Source organism: Ovis aries, chromosome 7 (assembly GCF_016772045.2).
Source record: "Ovis aries strain OAR_USU_Benz2616 breed Rambouillet chromosome 7, ARS-UI_Ramb_v3.0, whole genome shotgun sequence".
NCBI classification, from domain to species: domain Eukaryota; kingdom Metazoa; phylum Chordata; class Mammalia; order Artiodactyla; family Bovidae; genus Ovis; species Ovis aries.
The window spans coordinates 10,065,843-10,086,979 of record NC_056060.1 but is presented as its reverse complement, the minus strand read 5'-3'; the positions used below and the strand labels follow the sequence as shown (position 1 = coordinate 10,086,979).

The 21,137-nt window shown below is 41.1% G+C and overlaps 1 protein-coding gene across 6 annotated transcripts in view; it reads left to right on the top strand.

Annotated features, from left to right (window-relative positions):
• DMGDH (dimethylglycine dehydrogenase) overlaps nucleotides 1-21,137 on the top strand; it is a 71,072-nt gene that overhangs the window by 25,598 nt on the left and 24,337 nt on the right. For all 6 annotated transcript variants that reach the window (XM_042252019.1, XM_004010208.5, XM_060418773.1 and 3 more), the window contains 7 exons: nucleotides 7,050-7,219; nucleotides 7,691-7,844; nucleotides 9,835-10,000; nucleotides 10,461-10,591; nucleotides 11,890-12,107; nucleotides 13,742-13,899; nucleotides 16,344-16,403. In XM_042252019.1, the coding sequence (XP_042107953.1) occupies nucleotides 7,050-7,219; nucleotides 7,691-7,844; nucleotides 9,835-10,000; nucleotides 10,461-10,591; nucleotides 11,890-12,107; nucleotides 13,742-13,899; nucleotides 16,344-16,403 (1,057 nt within the window). The remainder of the gene's footprint in view (nucleotides 1-7,049; nucleotides 7,220-7,690; nucleotides 7,845-9,834; nucleotides 10,001-10,460; nucleotides 10,592-11,889; nucleotides 12,108-13,741; nucleotides 13,900-16,343; nucleotides 16,404-21,137) is intronic.

Genomic DNA, 21,137 nt, shown 5'->3' with positions numbered 1-21,137 from the left:
TATAGGTTTGACTGATTTGTTCACAGAAGGGCAGTGATTTCCTGGAATTTTCTCTTTGCATATTTCTTGCCACTTCCGTTATTTATGTCTCCTTTCATGCTGCAAAATGTTCAGATGAATGAATTTGCCCCAATTTTACACGGACGTTTTCATAACACAATATGACAAAGATAATTTAAAATATCAAATGTGTAATATATCTGATGTAGTGTTCACCATAATTCATACTTGTTCAACATGATTTGTTTCTTTATGATTACTCAAGCTGCTTACTATTTATGGTTCCATTACCCATTTGATCTTTCATCTTTAACATTTGTCCCATTAATTTGGTGAATATTAATGTCAAGCCTATTTTACTGTCTTATCACGGTTTCTAATATTCTATTTTTCCTTCCCCATTTTGTTTGGCCATTTATTCAACTGATGATAGGTGATTGGCCAGCTTTATGCCAGGTCTACTGCTGGGCACTGGGCTATAGCTGAGAACAAGGCAGGAAGTCTGACCAGAGGCGCGAGACTGCCTGGGGTGCTGTTCTTCTAGGACCATAGAGAGGTTGGGGTCTGAACTAAGGAAGCAGCAGTGGGGACTGAGAGATAGGAAGCAAGATTACTTAGATTTGGTGACAGACTGCATTAGGTTTTAAGGGAGAGAGAAAAGGAGCAAATGATGGCAACCTTTCCAATTTACTCCTGTGGTTGCTGAGGTCAGAGGAAGCAACAACCAGGAAGATAATGAGTTGAATTTGTGACAGTGTTAAGTTTAAGTCTTCAGAACATTCAGAGGTAGAAAACCAGACGGAGCTGTGAGTCTGGAAGGTATAATGGACCTGGGAGCCTAGGGAATCACCTACAGAGTCAACACGCAGGCCTGCGCATGTGGGAGTGTTTCTTTTGTGCATCCCTCGTGTATCTTCTTTGGAGAAGTGTCTGTATACTTCGCCCATTTAAGAAATTAGATTATTAGTCTTTTAATTGTTAAGTTGTAAAAGTTCTTTAGTCTAGATATAAGACCCTTATCTGATACATGATTTGCAAAATTTTCCCCCTTCTGTGGGTTTTAAAATTTTCTTGATGATATCCATTGAAGCACAAAAATTTTAATTTCCATGAAGTCCAAAATGTGTATGTGTTTCTTTTTTTTGAATGTAGTTTTGATATCATATATAAGAAACTACTATTTAATCCAAGTTAATGAAGATTTATACCTTTATTTTTTTCCAAGAGTTTTATAGTTTTAACACTTACATTTAGGTCTTTAATCAATCTTGAGTTAATTTTTGTATGTGCTGTGAGGTAGGTACGCAGCTTGATTCTTTTGAGGATAGCCAACTGTCCCAGCATCACTTGTTGAAAGACTGCTCTTACTCACTAAATAGTGTTGGCACCTGTGATGTCTTTTTTTCTGATGTTACTTCTGACACCAGCACTTAGTTCTCCAGTTCTCGGACACCAACTGAGTGTCCAACAGTTTCAGTTCAAATCTGCTGCTCACTCTCAGAGTGCAGACCCCACTCAGTCTCACAAAACCATCCTCACTTCAGATACCAGTTTCAATTTCCAGGTATCACCTGTCCTTCTGACTGAATGGCTACAGATTTGGAGGTCACAACCCCTCCTCAGTTTTGCTAATTCACTAGAATGACTCTCAGAACTCAAGGAAAACTTGCTTAGTTTTACCTGCTTATTCTCCAGAATGCGACTCAGGAACAGTGCGTATGGAAGGGAAGCTCAGGGCAAGGTCTGGGAGGGAGGATCTGCTGCAGGGCCTTCATGAGCCTCTCTGGTGCATCATCCTCCTGGCACTTCAGTGGATTCACCAACCCAAAGGCTCTTTGAACGCTGTGGTTTGGAAGTTGTTGCGGAAGCTTCATTACATAGGCACAATGGATTAAAACCATTGATCACTGGTGATTAAACTTCTGGTGACCAGCCTCTATTCTGAAGCCTTCTGGTTCCCCTGCCCCCTCTCCATGGAGCTAACTGTTAGCGTAGCATACAAAAGAATATAAATTCCAAAAGTGTTAGGAGCTCTATGCCAGGAACTGAGGACAAAGGCCAAATATTTATTTTTTTTATTGTCCCACAGCATCCTTGTAAAAAATCAGTTTACTGTATAAGTTTGGATTTATTCCTGGACTTTCAATTTTATTCCGTTAGTCAGTGTGTCTGTTCTTAGGCCAGTACCATGCTGCCTTGATTATGGTAGTTTTTCACTAAGTTCTGAAACTGGGAAATGTGACTCTTCCAACTTTATTCTTATTCAGTATTGTTTTATCTATTTGGGCTTCTTATATTTTTGCATAACATTTAGGACCAGCTTGTCAATTTCTCTAAAGAAACCACCTAGGATTTCCATAGGGATTGCGTTTTTGTAGATCAACTTGGGGAGTGTTTCCATCTTAACAATATTGAGTCTTGTGATTCACACAAAAGGGATCTCTTCCATTTGTTTGTGTGCTGTGTGTGAGCTTAGTCACTCAGTTGTGTCTGACTCTTTGCGACCCCATGGACTGTAGCCCACTAGGCTCCTCTGTCCATGGGGATTCTCCAGGCAAGAATACTGGAGTGGGTTGCCATGCCCTCCTCCAGCAGCTGTTACCAACCCAGGGATCACACCCAGGTCTCCTGCATTGCAGGCGGATTCTTTACCAGCTGAGCTGCCAGGAAAGGCCATTTGTTTAGGATTTTTAAAATTTCTTTCAACAGTGATTTGTAGTTATTAGAGTATAAGTTTTATACTTCTTTTGCTAAATTTATTCCTAAATATTGTATTTATTTTTGATTCTGCAATTAACTGAATCACTGAATATTGATTTAGTCAATACATTTTGTGAATCATTGCTCTTTATCTATGAACAAACAGACAGTATACCTGGTCTCATGATATTTATACTTTAATAGAACACCTATTACTAAGGTAAGCAGGAAGTTGCTTTCTTTAGAACACTAGTTACTTATCACCTAGACATTGTATCTGCTTGTGTGGGGTTGATGTCGACATCCAGCTCTGACTGTTCTGAGCAGTTTCCCCAGGTTGTACACTCTGTGCGGTGAGTGGGAAGGACAAACGGTAGGGATGGATCAAAGTGCCTCACTCTCTCTGACCAATCTGGCCTAACCCCAAAAGGCATTTTTTGTTATTGAAAAGTTGAGATTGCTAAAATAGTTCTCACGAAACACGGTGGAATGCTTACGTCGACTGCCCCTTCCAGCTTATACCAGGGATCCCGTCCACGGTTCTGAGGCCAGTGGTTTCCATATATGTGGCTGAGCATCAAAATCACCTGTTGTTGTTGAGTCACTCAGTCGTGTCTGACTCTTTTGTGACCCCGTGGACTGTAGCCTGCAAGGCTCCTCTGTCCGTGGGATTTTCCAGGCAAGAATACTGGAGTGGCTTGCCGTTCCCTTCTCTAAGGGATCTTCCTAACCCAGGGATTAAACCTGAGTCTCCTGCATTGCAGGCGGATTCTTTACCACTGAGCCACCGGGCTTGTTAAAAAGCGAAATCTCAACTCTGTTCTTAGTTGCATGTGTTTTTCGTCCTCCTTTGCATCTTATCTGTGAAATTCCTATTATTTGTCGTTAGAATCCATGAGAGATGTGTTGAATTGGAAAACCAACAAGCAAATGTAATTCCCATACAACCCCCTCCTATAGATTCTGATTCAGTAGTCTGGAGAGGGGCCCAGGGATCACATCTCAGTATTGTCTGTTATTCTAGCCCAGAGAATAGGTATTTGCAAACTGTCTGCAGATATGCCAGTGCTCATTTTCATTACTCTAGTCAAAACTGTTTTACTTTTGTCCCAAATATAGCAAGTTCTCCTGCTTTTAGGTGACTAACACAGTCCTCCCCAGATGTTTAATGAGTTGTACTGAACTGAGTCTAGTTATCTTGGCTTAGAACAGATTACAAACAGCAAATTTAAAGACAGGAGAGTGCTGTAAGATGTAATGCCTGACAGTTTAACAGTTATTATAAAAAAGCAGACACAAACACTCAGAAGGCATAGCAGCTGGGCCTTGTAATAATGGGTTATGCAGATAAATGCTAGACATAGAAGAAAAGCCTAACTCTTCTTTCCTCAGCAAGTTCCCTTTCACTTCCATGTTATACATTACCTCCTTATGAAAATCTTTTCCACTGGGCAGAGGCATACTCTGTTGTTGGTTATACAAGGACCCAACAGCCACCATGCATCACTTGCCGACTACCTGCTTTAAAATGCCATGTCAATTAATTCTCCACCAGCACCATAAAGTGTGCACGTGAGGAGACTAAAGCTCAGGGTGGTCACACAACTTTCAAGGTCACACAACTGGCAGTGGCAGAACAAGAATTATACCCAGATCTCTCTTACTCTATGCATTTCACTCTCAATCACTCTGGGCCCTCAACAGATGTTTCATCCATCTCAACAGATGTGTTGTATGAGATTTTACATATAACTTAATAAGGGTTATAGGGCTAAAGTTTGTGGGAATTTCCTTTTTGCTATGTTTAAAACAGATAACCAACAAGCACCTACTGTATAGCACATGGAACTCTGCTCAATGTTATGTGCCAGTCTGGATAGGAGTGGATTTGGGGGAGAATGGATACATATATATGTATGACTGAGTCCCTTCTTTGTCCACTTGGAACAAATCACAACATTGTTAACCAGCTATACCTGAGTATAAAATAAAAACTCTGAAGTTTAAAAAAAAATAAACACATTTAACATAAAAATAAATAAATAGGTTATATTCAGGATTCGCCTCAAGCAGCGGCACTCTGGCCTATTTATTTACTCATATGCATTGTTGAAAGATAAAGAACATGATGGTCTGGCAGTGAGTCCACACGAAACCAAAGCACAACCCTGGCTATGCCCAGGGAGTCTGCCAAGGATATTAATTCTGTTATGTGTGTCTTGGCAGAAAAAAAAAAAAAAAAGACCATTAAAGAAGTAAAGTCCAATAATAGAGTGTGTACTGGGGTCAGATGACTGAGTTTGTATCCTAAATCTGCACTTTATTGCAGTGTGACAGCCTTATTTAACTCCTGTGTGCAGGTTGGTTTTCTCACTGGTAAAATAGAGTTGCGAAAGCATAAATCAGCTGGTAGATGTTAGGGGGAAACAATGCCTGGTAAATGGTAAGCTCTCAGTGAATGCCAAAAGAAATTTATATAGTTTCAGGCCTTGTAAACAGTATCTTAGCTCTCAAAAATGGTAACAGTTGTAGTCAGACACTGGGACTGGTTAAGTGAATAAACAGTTTATGCAAATAGTTCACAGTTATTTTAAGCATGTATTTAATTTTTTTTGCTTTCTTGATACTTACTGAGATTGTGGGTGATTTGGATGAGCCAAATCAAGTCTCTTTTCAAAATTATGTAGAGAAATATAAATTGCTATCTCTTTATCCTGCTTAAGAAATGTCCTTATAACAAATATAAGGAAATATATCATTATAACAAATGATATAAATCATTTTTATGAAACAGTAAAATTGGTATCTTGTTGAAAAAGGTAGTTAGCATTTCCAGTCTTTGCTAAGGTCCTCCCATGTTTTTAGAAGCTTCAGTGCTGGCTAAGTAGTTGTCATCTGGGGTACTGGAATTTCTTGCATTTTGACGTTCGCTCATGTGGCTCCTTTTTGCTCCTAGTCCTCTCCCCGTGACTCCCTACTCATCCAATTCCTTGAAAGCTTCTGTTGACTTAAACCACAGATGAACCACCCAAGACTTTACTCAGAAGAGTGAGTAGGTAGAACCTCACATGGGGAACGTTAAACCCAATTCCTCCATCTGATATAAAATGACTTGCCACTTATCTTCTTGGTCTTTTAGAAACTAATTATTCGTTTGATTTTTACTGCGCTGGGTCTTCACCGCTACCTGGGCTTTTCCTCTGGTTGCAGCAAGTGGAGGCGACGCTCGCTGCGGTGCACAGGCTTCTCGCGGTGCACAGGCTTCTCGCTGCGGTGCCTCTCTTGTTGAGGAGCAGGGGCTCTGGGGCACACAGGCTTCCGTAGTTGCAGCTTCAGGATCTAGAGCACAGGATCAATAGATGTGGCTGTGCTGTTCTCTGCTTAATTCACTCAGTCGTGTCCGACTCTCTGCAATCCCATGGACTGCAGCCCACCAGGCTCCTCTGTCCATGGGGATTCTCCAGGCAAGAATACTGCAGTGGGTTGTCATGCCTTCTTCCAGAGGATCTTCCCAACCCAGGGATTGAACCCAGGTCTCCCCCTTTGCAGGAGGATTCTTTACCTTCTGAGCCACCCGGTGGGCTTAATTGCTCTTCAGCTCTGCATAAGATCTACAGCCATGCTCCCTGATCTTAGCTGCCTCCCAGATTAGGGATTGAACCTGTATCTCCTGCATTGGCAGGTGGAGTCTTCACCACTGAGCCACCAGGGAAGCCCGTGTTTTTGGTTTTAAAGTATCTTCATGTGGGTATAGAAACAAGCTAATCCTCCACACCGAGTGACTCATTGGTTGCAAAATACAGGTGCCATTGTTTCTCCCCTTCTTCCCCACAAGTCCTTGGGTGACTGCCTCTTTGTCCGTGTGCCTCTATGATAATGGCCCAAGTCCTTGTACAGAGATCATTGCTAAAGGGACCTAAACTAAACTGAGTCCGAGAAGGGATGGGTGTGCCACACCAGAGTGCACATATTTGTCTTGCAAGATTCCTATTAGTGAGAAGAATCATAGCTCAACATAACGCACCAAGCGCATCTGCCTGTGTGCTTCCTTGCCTCTATTTTCCTAGAGCGAGATCCTTACTAGCTAAGAGTCATAGGCTATTTTACAGACATGCATCTCTTGAAACTGTGGAAACTAACTAGTTATCAAGTCAGACATATTTAATTTGGATGCTTAAACTTTTTTTTTTTTTTGAGGAAAAAGATGATAGTATAAAGATTATGTTGATTGTGTGTTCTGAATAGCATAGAACACTCCAGCTTTGAGGCCTTGTGAAATGTTTGGACACGTTTCATTGCTGGAAAGTAATATGTGTTAATAACAGGGTATTTATTTCTATATTTGAAAGATACGGCATAATCCATGCTGGTGGGGTTGGGAAATATCTCAGCGACTGGATCCTGCATGGAGAACCACCTTTTGATCTGATAGAATTGGATCCCAATCGCTATGGCAAATGGACGACAACTGAGTACACCAAGGCCAAAGCAAGGGAGTCTTACGGATGCAACAATATTGGTAAGGTGCAAATTTACTGCTGTCTGTGAAGTTCAGAATTGTCTGTCTGTTCAGAACCGACTTACAGCACCTCTGACTCTAGATGCTTTTTATTCTGTGCATCATTGGGGAATGGTTAGGCAGTCTAAAAAGCATATGCTGCTAAAACAAAAAAGGAATCTATGTGGATATATGTCTTTAATGTGAGGAATGCATCAGTGATTTTAACTTTTAAACCTATTTTTACTTTACCTTTGATGATCATTATAAATGGTTTTGGTTTCTTGAGAATGTAAATTTAATATGTATTATTATATATGCTTATGTAGTAGGCTTATATATGTTTATTTTACATGCATGCTATGTGTATGTATATATCTATATATAGCTCCTGGATTTTTAAGTACTGTGTTTTCCATTTTCTGAATCCCTTCAGAATACTTTGTCGTTTTGGTTCTATGTTATTTAGGGTATGGGTTTTCCTTTTTTCAGTTGGTTATCCTAAAGAAGAACGATTTGCTGGGAGGCCGACTCAGCGAGTCAGTGGGCTTTATAAAACCCTGGAGTCTAAGTGTTCCATGGGGTTCCATGCAGGCTGGGAGCAGCCACACTGGTTCTACAAACCAGGCCAGGACGCTGGGTACAGGTAAATGAGTGACTTAACCTACCCGTGGCTCTGAATGCAAAGTGAACTTTGGGAGTGAGATGGAGGGACCCTAGAGAAGCCCCACATCCCCCACACTGGCTCTACAAACCAGGCCAGGACCCTGGGTACAGGTAAATGAGTGACTTAGCCTACCTGTGGCTCTGACTGCAGAATGAACTCTGGGACTGGGATGGGGGGACCCCGGAGAAGCATCATATCCTCCTCCGAACCCCTTCACTCTGCCCTATTCCAAACAGCATTGAGCCTTTTTCCATAAAGATAATTTCTGTGCAGTGGAGGCCTTAGTTTATCCCATGGGACACTGGCCCACATTAAGGACCCGTGTGGCCTTGAGAAACCTACAATCGGCCCAAGTGAAGCCTCTGCTTGGAATTTTCCAACTGCTCAGAGGAACCTTTCCCACCCTCTCCAAATCCTCTTTATTTGGCTTTTCAAGGTTTACCTCGATTTAAGATGCCTGGTCAAATCACATAGTATGAAAACAGTATGGAAATATGGATTTTCTGTTTATAAGGGAATAGCTGAAAGCTACTGCTTTCTAATGTGTGTGCAATGAATTATGCAAATTATATGCACTGTTGATAAACTAGGGCAAAAGGTCATTTACTTACTATTTTAGGTTAAGCTAAAACATAAAGCATATAACGGAAACGATTCTCTGATTTCCTCTAAAGTTGTTGACATAGTACTTGGGTCGCATACCATCCTTGTATTTAGGATTAATAATGATTACATACTTTTTTCTCATGAGAAGACACAAACCAAGAGAAAGCAAGTTTCCAAGTTGTTACCTTTTCTTGACTGTTACTTTGCTTATTTAAGCAGATTTTTATGTCTACTTTACAATCAGACCTAAACGGTTCAAAGTATAGCAGTGGGCCAATTGTTGATTAATGAATTTGGACTCTGTAGTCAGCCAATGGAGATCACCTGGGGACAAAATACTGGGTTGTTTTTTTTTTCCTAAGTGACCCAGATAAATGCCAGATCTATTCTTCATGTTGTACTATTTGGACCTGGCCTGTTTTTTCTACTATTTTAATAATTAAACCACTGAAAACATATCCTCCTCTGAAGTTAAAATACCACATGAATAGTCTACTCCGTGAAGTAGAAAGGCCCCTGCATAATGAGTCAGTCAGTAGACCTTTGCTCCAGGCCCCGCTCTGTCATTAACTAGTACAAAGGCCTCGGAAGTCACTTTGTGCCTTTTCTCTAAAAACGGAAGATATTGGGCCAGATGCTTGCTTACTCCAGGTGGCCAGCATGAGCATCACATGGGAGCTTGTTAGAGGGCAGCATCTGGTGCCCTCCCCAGACCTGCTGCATCAGAATCTGTAACAAGCGCAAGTGACGTATTTACAGAAACACTTGAGAAGCACCAGACAAGATAGCTCTACCCCTCATATATTCTGCTTTATGTCCCCCAAAGTAGTATTTTTAAAATACTCCACCAGGTGCTTCTGATACGTAACAAGGTTGACAACTAAAGGACTGGGTGATTTTAAGCTCTTTTTCAAATCTGAGAGCCCACATAGCCTACCTTATTTTCTAGCTAATTAATACTTCATTCACTGTGAAATAGGTCAAGGGATAGATGAGTAACTTAAAAAATCAGTTTCCAGTATATGACTTGTAGAACAGGTGGCATTTTTCCCCCAGATGAAAATGTCTAGACAAGTAGAGCTTGTTAGGGCTTCTCAGGTGTCTCAGTGCTAAAGAAGCCAGTTGCCAATGCAGGAGAGGTAAGAGACACACATTTGATCCCTGGGTCAGGAAGAGTCTCTGGAGTAGGAATCTGGAGAGGCAAGCCACTCCAGTATTCCTGCCTGGAAAATTCCATGGACAGAGGAGCCTCGTGGGCTACAGTCCATGGGGTCACAAAGAGTCGGACATGATGGAGCACACAAAGCTTATAAAAATATTCTGAATTTTTTTAAAAAAACAAATAACTTGTTTTGTGTTTCAGGCCAAGTTTTTACCGCACAAACTGGTTTGAGCCTGTGGGCTCCGAGTATCAACAGGTTATGCAAAGAGTAGGGGTGATTGACCTGTCACCGTTTGGCAAGTTTAACATCAAAGGCCAAGACTCCATTAGATTGTTGGACCATGTCTTTGCAAATGTTATTCCCAAGGTAAATAACATTATAGGGGTAGGGGTATAAGGTCCAGGATCCTGGCCTGCTTAATTTCTATCCCCTCAATTTCAAAAAACCAATGTGTTATTTCAAAAAACCAATGTGTTATTTCAGTTCACCTAATGATTTCTGTATGAACATGAGAATTCTTTAACTAGTGAAGGACATTCTAGCTAATTTTCAAATTTAAATTTTTGTTGACTGAATTATTATCTAAGGATCATATGGCTTGGTTTAATTGTGTCAACAGGAACCCCCAGATTGGTTGAAATGTAATTTTTGTGATCAGTAATTATAATGATCATTTCAACTGCAAACTTCAAAATGAATGGGTTTAGGTTTACAGATAGTTCACACAATTGATATAAAAGATTCAGATGTCTTACATTGTTGACATCCACATTTTTATTTCCATGTGGCGTTGAAAGGATACTTAAGATTTTATTCTTTTCTGTAGGTGGGTTTTACAAATATAAGTCACATGTTAACACCAAAAGGTCGAGTATATGCTGAGTTGACTGTCTCTCACCAGTCTCCTGGGGAGTTTTTATTAGTAACTGGTTCTGGGTCAGAACTTCATGATCTTAGGTAAGTGTACACATCCTAAGAAAACGATATGCCTTATGACTGATCCAGTCTTGCACCGAGGGTACTTATGTTTTGTGGGCTTTTTAAATCGGTAATTGAAAATACAACTTAAAATCTTTAAACCTTATTGTTTTAAATAAATGTCATGTCTTTCATAGGAAATTACTCAAGTGAGGGTCCCTATAACCATCCCTCTCCCAAAGGTAAAGTAAACCAGTGGGTTTACTGGTTCTAATAATATTAACTCCTATCTATTAGGGATCACTCATATGTCAGAACCGTTTTTACACATTATCTCAGTAAATTCTTTTAGTAGACTTATCTGCAGGGTGTTTATCATGCCCATTCTCAGGTGAGGAAACTGAAGTTTGAGTTAAAGTGACCTGCTCGAGTTAGCCTTGTTGATTCTGATGCTCACATTTGGTTCATGTCAGTGCGTTGCCTCCCGGGTTTTCTTCCTTTTTCTTTTCCATATTTGTGCTCCCTGGCCCATCGCTGTGTTGAAATCATTGATTTGCCAACTCTGTCCTTCACATAAATCTTCAGCCTACTTACTATTTAGTCCACTCTAAAATACATTGTCTTTAGTATTTCAAAAATATTTGGAATATTGTTGCTTGATAAACCTCTTACTCCAACAGACTCTCACTCTAGTTGTAAGGTGATGCAAATTCCATCCTCCTATCCAAGATAACGTTAGGAGCCATCCTAGTCACTTAGCTTTGTGTCCGTCCAGATCATTTTATGACAGACTTGTGTAGCTCCAGGGACTGCTCAGTAAATTGTAAGCAAACCCTCTCTCACTGCCTTCCAATCAAGACTCAGAAATTGAAACCAGTCTTTAGAGTTTTAATCTTCTCCTTGTGATTGTCAAAGCAAGCATGTGTCTGGTGGCAGGCACATTATTAACCTTTAGCAGCACAATTGTGTCTCCTATGTGTGGGTATTAGAGAAAATTTGGATTTAAATTAACTTCCCGAGATGGACTCATTAGTTTAAATGCAGTAAGGCTGTCACTGTTGGAAAAAATTTTGTGGCAGAGCTTGTTTAAGTGGAAGGATCCTTCTGTAATGTGAAAAATCACCCACATATTTGTAAGTGAGTAGTTTAAAAAGAATCATTTACTGTCTCTGAGACTCGGTTTCCTCAAATTTAAAAATTTGTTGATTATAGGAAATGACACGCTAGGGATTTTCTGGTAATTTTAGACACACCGTATATCTTCAGAGAAATAATCTGTTACCAACATGTGTTATTTCAGCAAGACTTAACACAGTGTTTATGAATCTCAAATGCAGATGGATTGAGGAAGAGGCAATCAAAGGTGGATGTGATGTTGAAATTAAAAACATAACTGATGAGCTTGGAGTCCTTGGTGTCGCAGGACCATATTCAAGAAAGGTCCTACAGAAACTGACCTCTGAAGATCTTAGTGATAATGTTTTCAAGTTTCTTCAAACCAAGTCTTTAAAGGTTTCCAACATTCCTGTCACTGCTATCAGGATATCTTATACTGGTAAGAACCGGAAAACAACCGAGAATAAGTCTCTAAAATTTAGAAGCACCCGGAAATGTGTGCACACACACACGTTCAGTCTCTCCAGTGTAACTTTGGAGGACGATTTCTCCTGCCCAAGTCTTCTGACAATTCCGTTTATTCACTCCGAGTCTGAGAAAGTCATTCTGCGGATTCCCAATTGTGGTTCCAGGCCCATAGCTAGCTGCCTACCATTCAGAAAGGTAGGTGAGAAAGTGCAAAGAGGACAGTTGTTGGAATAGCTGGAAGGGATGACAGGGTGTTCAGGCCAGCAGATTCTGTGTTGTCGTTCAGTTGCGCAGTCGTGTCTGACACTGTGACCCCAGTGGGGTCACTCACAGTGACCAACGTGGACTGCATGCAGCGCGCCAGGCTTCCCTGTCCCTCACCGTCTCCTGGAGCTGCTCAAACTCATGTCCATTGAGTCGGTGATGCCATCCAACCATCTCGTCCTCTGTCACCCCCTTCTTCTCCTGCCCTCAATCTTTCCCAGCACCAGTGTCTTTTCTAAATGACACTTTTATCGGCTGTTCACATCAGGTGGCCAAAATATTGGAGCTTCAGCTTCAGCATCAGTCCTTCAGTGAATTTTCAGGATTGATTTCCTTTAGGATTGATTCCATGTGGGAGAATTCAAAGCGGTCTCCCTTAGAGAACATCTTGAAGGTGGCAGGCACTGCCCTTAGAGCATTACCGCTGTTCATCTTTCTTTCTAAGTGTGTTAGAGAAGTCTTCCTTGGCACTGATGGCACGTAGCAGGTACTAGAAACAGGGAAGAATGAATGCTCTCCAGTTCCCCACGGGCTCTCTGGGCTCGCTCCTAACCTCCTCTAGACTCCTTGTCCCTTTGCAGGAGTGCTAGGCACCAGCCTTCACTCGGGTACGCGGTGCTCGTGTCCTGGAGAAGCACCGCATCGTTAGCCCTCCGCGCGGGGAACAAGACGAGCACACTGCATAAAGGCCGTAGCTCTTCCCTAGGCTTCTCTTTTCCCCATCCTCCCTCCACCCAACTTTGGAAAACTGGCGACCAGAATAAAACATAAGCAAAGTAAAACATAAGCCGACTCTAAGTTGGGTTTCATTTTCTTTTCTTTTTTGCCTGTGGTTCTAATGGTGAATGAAATGATCAAGTAGGGGAGAAGGAGGAAGTGGGGGCCATTAGAGGCTCTGGCTATCCCACAGTGAGTAACATCTGACTAATTGTCATCAGTGGCCTGTATGTTTAAACCTTGCGATCTGGGGCCACGGAGTTGGGGGTTGAGGTGTTTAAACCTTGAACTCCTTATCTTGATAAACTTTGCCATGCTAATTCCTCACTTAACATTATGAAGCCAAGGTGAGAATTAAGAGTAAGTCCTGAATCACCATCTGTCTGAATTGTCTTAAATGCTGCTCTCTGTGTGGCGGGTGGGGCAGTATTGGGCCCAGAAACATCTGTTGTATGGCAGGCTCCTTTGCAGTGCGGCTTGGCTGCAACTTTTTTGGGAACCGAGCTTTTATCACTCTACAGTGTCTATTTTGCAGAAGTGGAACCTCTCATTTGTTGATGTGTTTTAGCTAATGCACATTAGACCTAGTGATTGTCGTTCTTATTCTGGTGCGCTGTATTTCAGGTGAGTTGGGTTGGGAGCTGTACCACAGACAAGAAGATTCTGCAGCGCTTTACGATGCTATCATGAATGCAGGCCAGGAGGAGGGAATTGACAATTTTGGAACCTACGCCATGAATGCCTTAAGACTGGAGAAAGCTTTCAGAGCCTGGGGGTTAGAGGTTTGAAATGTGATCATCTTTATGAAAATTTTACATGTGTTGTATCTGATTTTTATGCAAGGGTTAGTTTAACTGTGTTAACATTGGCTCTGACTGTAAGAGAAAGAATGTATTGTAAGAAAAAAAAATTTTTTTTTTTTTTGCCACATTGGACAGCAGGCCAAATCTTAGTTCCCTGACCAGAGCTGGAATCCATACCACCTGCAGGGGAAGCATGGTGTCCTAACCTCTGGACCACCAGGGAAGTCCTGAAAACTTTATTTAATTAGAGACAAAGGTTTTTCCCCTCAATTTCCCAGTTACAAATTCAGGGGAACTGTGATGCAACGTTTATTCTGCCTTAATTCCCCTTGCTTGGCAGAGAGCCCTGGACATCTGCCTCTGTGTGCTGACTTTGGCTGCCCCAAGGGAGCCTGTCTACCCCCATGGGATTTGGGGATCACCTTTCAAAATTCTTCCTTCTCTTCTGTCATATTGTCTATCATCATTTCCTTCTTATTCTGCACCTTTTGGGGAAGTAACAACAAAAGCTGTCTTTCTGAGGGGCAAGGTTGGTGGTCTGGAATGTGCTGGTCCAGCCCACACCCATCGTTAATAATGAGAACTCAGGAGTTTCTGTTTGTGTAGTTACACACAATTTTCATAGGCATGATGTCATCTACCTGCTCAGCTCTCCCTGAAGAGGGTATTATTGGTGGTTCTTGGGCAAGGAGGTGGGAGTTATACACACAATCACGCTAAGAAACAATAAACAACGTGGTCCAGATTGCACAGAAGTGTCCAAACAGTGGTTCAAACTCTGTTCTCTCATTTTATCTCCAATATAGCAGACTATCTTTAGATCTCAATTTTCTCAGTTCCGCTAGTTGTTTTCTTGGAATGCATTGAGGTTTTAGGTATGAGAGCTTAGATAAGGGACTTTTGTAAAGGGTGTACTTCAGGGTACAGTCTCTGCAGTTTGAATGTATCCTCTACCACATATTATGTGGCCTTAAGCCTCTAGAGACTTCACTTCTCTGTAAGAGAGAGAGTCTTTATCCTACAGAGTTATTGTCTAGGACAATATTGTTAGTGCCTAGGACATAAAGTGTGAATTTGAGGGCAAAGTAGGTTTGAAAACACAGGCAGGGTCCCTAGAACATTTAGATCAAGGGTAGAAGAAAGTGGGTTTTGAGGTGGACAATACAGCCTCCTGGAGTCACTGAAAGAACAAGAGCCCTGGGGCAGCTGTTGCTTTACAGAGAATGTGCTCTGTTGCAGGGATCCTCAGAGTCCTCAGAGGATGCTGCTGCAGGGAGAAACGGGGAGGGCAGCTCTGCCTCCACTCTCCGCAAGGAACGAGCAGCGTTTCTCTGCTCTCCCCCTTTCATTTCCTTCTGTCTCCATCCCAGCCCCTCTAATTTCCCAGCGGTGCCAGCACGCCCTCTAGTGTTATTAGAGCAATCAAGCATCTGGACTTAAAATTTTTCCTGGAATTCTAAAACATTTTTAATCAATGAAATATAGTCTGAAAAGTAGACTTTTTATCATAGAGCACATGCGGGCTTTAGAAATGTCAGTGTGGTGAGGACAGCATCTTAAAATCCACAAGATGATATCGCGTGCTATAGTAAGCATGAGGTTTGGGGTGAGACACTGAGAAAACCCTAAGTAATAAATTCTCATCTTGTTTCTGGAATTTTGAAAATTTGAGCAGGTAAAAAATAATCTTAGAGTTGCTCAGATTGACTAGGAAATATGAGGTCAAGTTTTATATCATGTAAAACAAGTTTATATCACACATCTAGGTCATGCGAAGGCTGTGTTTTCTTTTGTTGAGTTTGGCTACCTTTTATGGGGTTTAGATCAGTTCTCTTGGTGCAAAAGAGACTGGTGACTGCAAAACAAACAAAAATCAGGTCTAGTCCCAAATAATGGCTTTAGCTCCCCTTGAAGTATATCGTAATGACAGCCAAATTCAACCTCTTTTTTCCCCCTTTTCCCTCTCCTGAACTCTGTGGAAACTATTTTCCTACCATATGTTTTTTTCCTCCACTTATCCTGATTTCTGGATGATTGCAAGATAAATAAATTACTTAATAATGTTTCAAAACATATTTATGTAGAATTATTAGGTAAAAGCTTATGAGAAGCTTGTTTCTGGGAAGAACATCATTGTTGTGGCATCCCTCAAATGTTTATTATACCAAAAGAGCCTTGGAAACAAGCTGGGAATTTTAGCATCCAATTTGCTATTAAAATAACAGTGTTTGCTGAAAGGCTACATTTGAATTTTAGATTTAAAAAATTACTTTAGAGGCCAGTTCACAATCTATATCTATGTCTATCTGTCTATCTATATATTTCAAATGAAAAAGTATTCTCTTTAAAAAATAAATGTGAAAGTGATGTTACTAAAACCACTTGTACTCATCTAAGATTTAAAACGCATGTTTCCCTTTTAGATGAACTGTGATACAAATCCCTTGGAAGCTGGACTGGAATCTTTTGTGAAACTAAATAAGGTATGTTTACATTCCAAAGTGTACTTGAAATAAATCTTAAAATTATGCTGTTTCATGACAGAGCCATGCTTTAAAATTTAACCAAGTGTGACTTTAGGGCATATGAGTTGAACATAAATAGTAAGCATTACTTAAGTGCTTCATGTTAAGCTTTGTCAAAATTTGATATCAGTTCAAATGATTCTAATGTGCTTGTCGATGCAAGAATCCATCAACGTTGAAGACCAAATCTAAATTCTAAGATAAAAATCAGTAAGAATAAGATGTCAGCAGGTAGTCTTGTAAATCCTGGTGACTTGTGAAGTCACAATTAGCTGATGAGACATACTGCATTAATTGACTCTTCCTGGGTGCTCAACAGCATGAAGGGGCCTCACCCAGCAGATCTGTCCATCTGCTTATTGAGCATCTTGGTATGCAACATCTGCCTATAAGCAACTGACACATTTCAAATATGTTCAGCATAAGAGTTATTACTGAGAAGCCAATACAGGCCCAGAGAGTCATAACTGATATTGACCTGCATCAGTGGTTCTCAAACAGATAGCATCAGTGTCATCTGGGAGCTTGCTAGAAATACAAGTCCTTAGTTCTCCACTAAATGAGGAACTGACTCAAACCTCAAACCTACTAAATGAGAATCCCTAGGGTCAGGCCAAGTGCTCTGTGTTTTAACAAGCTTCAGGGGATTCCAATGCACCTAAAGTCTGAGATGCACCAGCGTGTACAATCATCATGGAAAAGCATATTATAAGACAAGTTTATTACAGTCTAGCTCACCTATTGCAAATCCTACAAATATAAACCAGGTTATCCCATTATGGACTAAGTGATTATGTCCCTCCAAAATCCATAGGCTGAAGTCCTAACCCCCACATGGTGCTATTTGGAGGTGGGGCCTTTGGGAGGTCATTAGGGTTAGGTGACATCATTCTTGGGGTCCCCACATTGGGGTCAATGTTCTTATGAGAAGGAGAGAGATCAGAGCTTGCTGTTTGCCATGTGAGGATGTAGTAAGATCATGGCTGTCTGCCAGCCAGGAAGACAAACCTCACAGGGAACAAAACTGGCCTTGGATCTTGGACTCACCAGTCTCCAGAACAGTGAGAAGTTCATTGCTGTTGTTGTTTAAGCCACTCCATCTGTGCTAGTTTGCTATAGCAGCCTGAGCTGATTCAGATACTTATTAAGCAGTGTCTTAGTTACTATACAAGCACTTACTGGAGGTACAGTTGGTGGTAATATTGAAGGATAAGGACAGCAGCTGTTTTTGTTTAGGATATTTGTTAGAATTCCAAAATTCCTGTCCTGTGCTGCCTTAGGTGTTAATCAGCTAAAGGAAAAGCTGTTTTCATATTCCATGGAAATATGTGAACACATGAATATGAATCAGGCTAAGGAAACTTTTTTAATGCCCCGAATCAGTTCCAAATTCTAAGCTAAGATATTAACATAAACATGTATATTTATGGCATTAGATTTTAGGGAAAAGAACCTCTTAAAGGGTTTTAAAGGGAATATCTTTCTGTACATTTTCCCCATGACTTTTGTTTTTACGATGTACCATCTGCCTCCAGACCAGAGAAAGCAGGCGCTTGGAGTTTGGGCAGACCCTGGCAGCAGATTGCTCCTTCTGCTAACATGAGTCTTGGTTTAGTGGTGTAAAACTAAGGATCAAAATGGCCTGGCTCCTGAAAGCGCTAAGCTTCTGTTGTCGGTCACCAGTAGGTAAATAGATAACTGACTTCTTTGCTTCAGTGTTTGGGTATTATTGTTTATTTGATTTTTAAAACTCCCTTTATGATTTATAAGCAGGCGTGGATTGACTTGTGTGTTTATTAGTTCCTTTAAATTAGTTCAGTAACCAAATCTCAGCTTAGGACTGTTAGTTGTCTCATAGACAGTGGCTTTGATTTATGCTATTTTTACGATTTCTGAATTGTTTGTTCTCATTCGGGTGTCATAAAGTTAATTCCTAATGCTTTCACTGGGGGAAGGTCCATGCAGCACAAGGACCAGGACCTAATCAAGCCGGTGCTTTTCAGTTACATAACTCAGGTGGTTCGTGGGCTTCAGCCTAACCATAGCAATGCTTGCTAATTTCCAAGACAGGTGAATAGGTTGCATCAGCTTTGTTTCGAGCTTTTTTGGTGGTTTCACTACAATTTTATCTTGGTTCCGTAGCAGTCTGTAGTGCAAAACAGGTTCCTGAAAAACTTACTTATATTACAAACTGAACCGTGTCACTTGATAAGTTGACTCCTGTGCCAGGCTGTTACCCAGCCTGGTTTCATACCTTTTAAAGAATAATATAATGCAAGTCCACATGGTTTGGGGAAACTGATGTTATATGAAAACCAAAGCAGCAAACAGAGAACACTTGTATTTAAAACAAAACCAACCCCCTAGATCCTGGCATTCTCCAATTATTATACATCATTTCTTTCTTTTTTTTTTACCCTTCAAAGCAAATATGTAGACTTCCCTGCTTGGCCCTTCTGTGTCTGCAAAATGACTGTATATGCCATAATGTGAAGACAAATACAGAGATGTAGGCTGTGTCAGAGCTAGGAGGACACCTACACCTCTTTATTTGAGGATGAGGAAACTGAAGCACAGGGAAGTGACCCAGGCGCTGTGCCGTGTGTTGCCCAGGTTGAACTCTGACCTTGCTGCAGTGAGTGCTTTCTCACTCACCACTTTCTCAGCCAGGGCTTTGTGGTTGTTATTCTGTTGGTAAGTCGTGTCCAGGTCTTTGCTACCCCATGCCAGGCTCCATGGGGTCCTCCAGGCAAGAGTACTGCAGTGGGTTGCCATTTCCTTCTCCAGGGGATCTTTCCAGACCAGGGATTGAACCCAAGTCTCTTGTGCTGGCAGGCAGATTCTTTAGCACTGAGCCACCAGGGAAAGCTCTATAAAGAGCTTATCAGCCTTGAAAAACTGCCCCCAAATTTTCTGGCAACATGTATCACAAGATTTGCATTGTTACATTTTATCAGTGAGTACCTCCCACAGTCATGTTTTGGTTATAACGAATTTTTTATCTTGTGGTAGGATCAGAATAGCTGCTTTGGCTATTTTAAGAAGGAAGATGGGTGAGTGAGGAGATGAGCCAGCCTCATTAGGATGAATTGTGTTCTTTTCAAAACTGGTACAAAAGTAGGGAAGAGAAAATTGGAGCACTGAAGAAATCTTAGATCATAAAGATGGCATGTGTCTTCCTTAACTCTTAAAGCTCTCCGAGTCGGTCTCCCAGTGGTGTTGGCTTATGTGAAGCAATTCATCCATCTAGTCAACATTTATTAAGTACTATTTACTGAACACTTTGCTAGACCACAGGTCTAGAAATTAAAGAGATGGCTCCTGATGGCTCTTAGATCTCAGGAAGCTTGAAATGAGTGGAACTTTAAGAACTAAAGTTGTAGGATGTATTCTTAACCTTGATTCTAAAAATAATTCTCTGTATGAGGTGGGTTGTGCAATAGCACATATCAGAACCATCTTGTGAAGAGATGGGAAGTGCTATGAGACGCGTAAGAACTCCTGAGTGTTTCCTGTGAAGTCTAAAACCCCTTGACCTGAAGCAAGTTATATCATTGTGCTTAATAGTATTATAATTTTTTCCTGAGGAAGTTACTTTCTGGGGAAAAAAGTTAGTGGTTTTTCGTTGTTGTTGGAAATGAAAGAAGTGCATTAATTAAAAGCAAAAGGAAAATCAGCTGCCTTTGGTCAGAATCATAAATGTTCTTGGAATTTTCCTCTGGGAATTACTGAATCTATAAAACCCCAGCCAAGGGCCACAGAGGATCGAATACTAAGGGTGAAGTATTAAGATCAAAAGATTTTTTTCCCCTTATAAAATGTCCCCTGCCCTTTCTCTCTCTCCCTCTCTTTTCCTGTCTTGAGTTTCTCACCAGTAGAAACAGAATAAAATGTGATATATAATTCAAGAGGGAGGAGATATATATGCATGTGCTATGCTGTGCTGAGTTGCTCAGTCATGTCTGACTCTGCAGCTCCACGGACTGTAGCCTGCCAGGCTCTTGTCCGTGGCGATTCTCCAGGCAAGAATACTGGAGTGGGTTGCCATGCCCTCCTCCAAGATATATGTATTCCTACAACTAATTCACATTCTTGGACAGAAGAAACACAATATTGTAAAGCAATTATCCTCCAATTAAAAAATGTAATATTTATTAATAACAGATTGGAAGACAATATTACTTTTAGAAATTAAAGGGTCTCTCTGAGGAAAAAGGATTTAAAGCATAACCATTCAGTAAGCAAAGCCTAACCTAGATAGCATATTAAAAAGCAGAGACGTTACTTTGCCAACAAAGGTCCGTCTAGTCAAGGCTATGGTTTTTCCAGTGGTCATGTATGGATGTGAGAGTTGGACTATAAGGAAAGCTGAGTGCCGAAGAATTGATGCTTTTGAACTGTGGTGTTGGAGAAGACTCTTGAGAGTCCCTTGGACTGCAAGGAGATCCAACCAGTCCATCCTAAAGGAGATCGGTCCTGGGTGTTCACTGGAAGGAATGATGCTAAAGCTGAAACTCCTATACTTTGGCCACTTCATGTGAAGAGTTGACTCATTGGAAAAGACTCTGATGCTGGGAGGGATTGGGGGTGGGAGGAGAAGGGGATGACAGAGGATGAGATGGTTGGATGGCATCACCAACTCGATACACATGAACTCCGGGAGTTGGTGATGGACAGAGAGGCCTGGCGTGC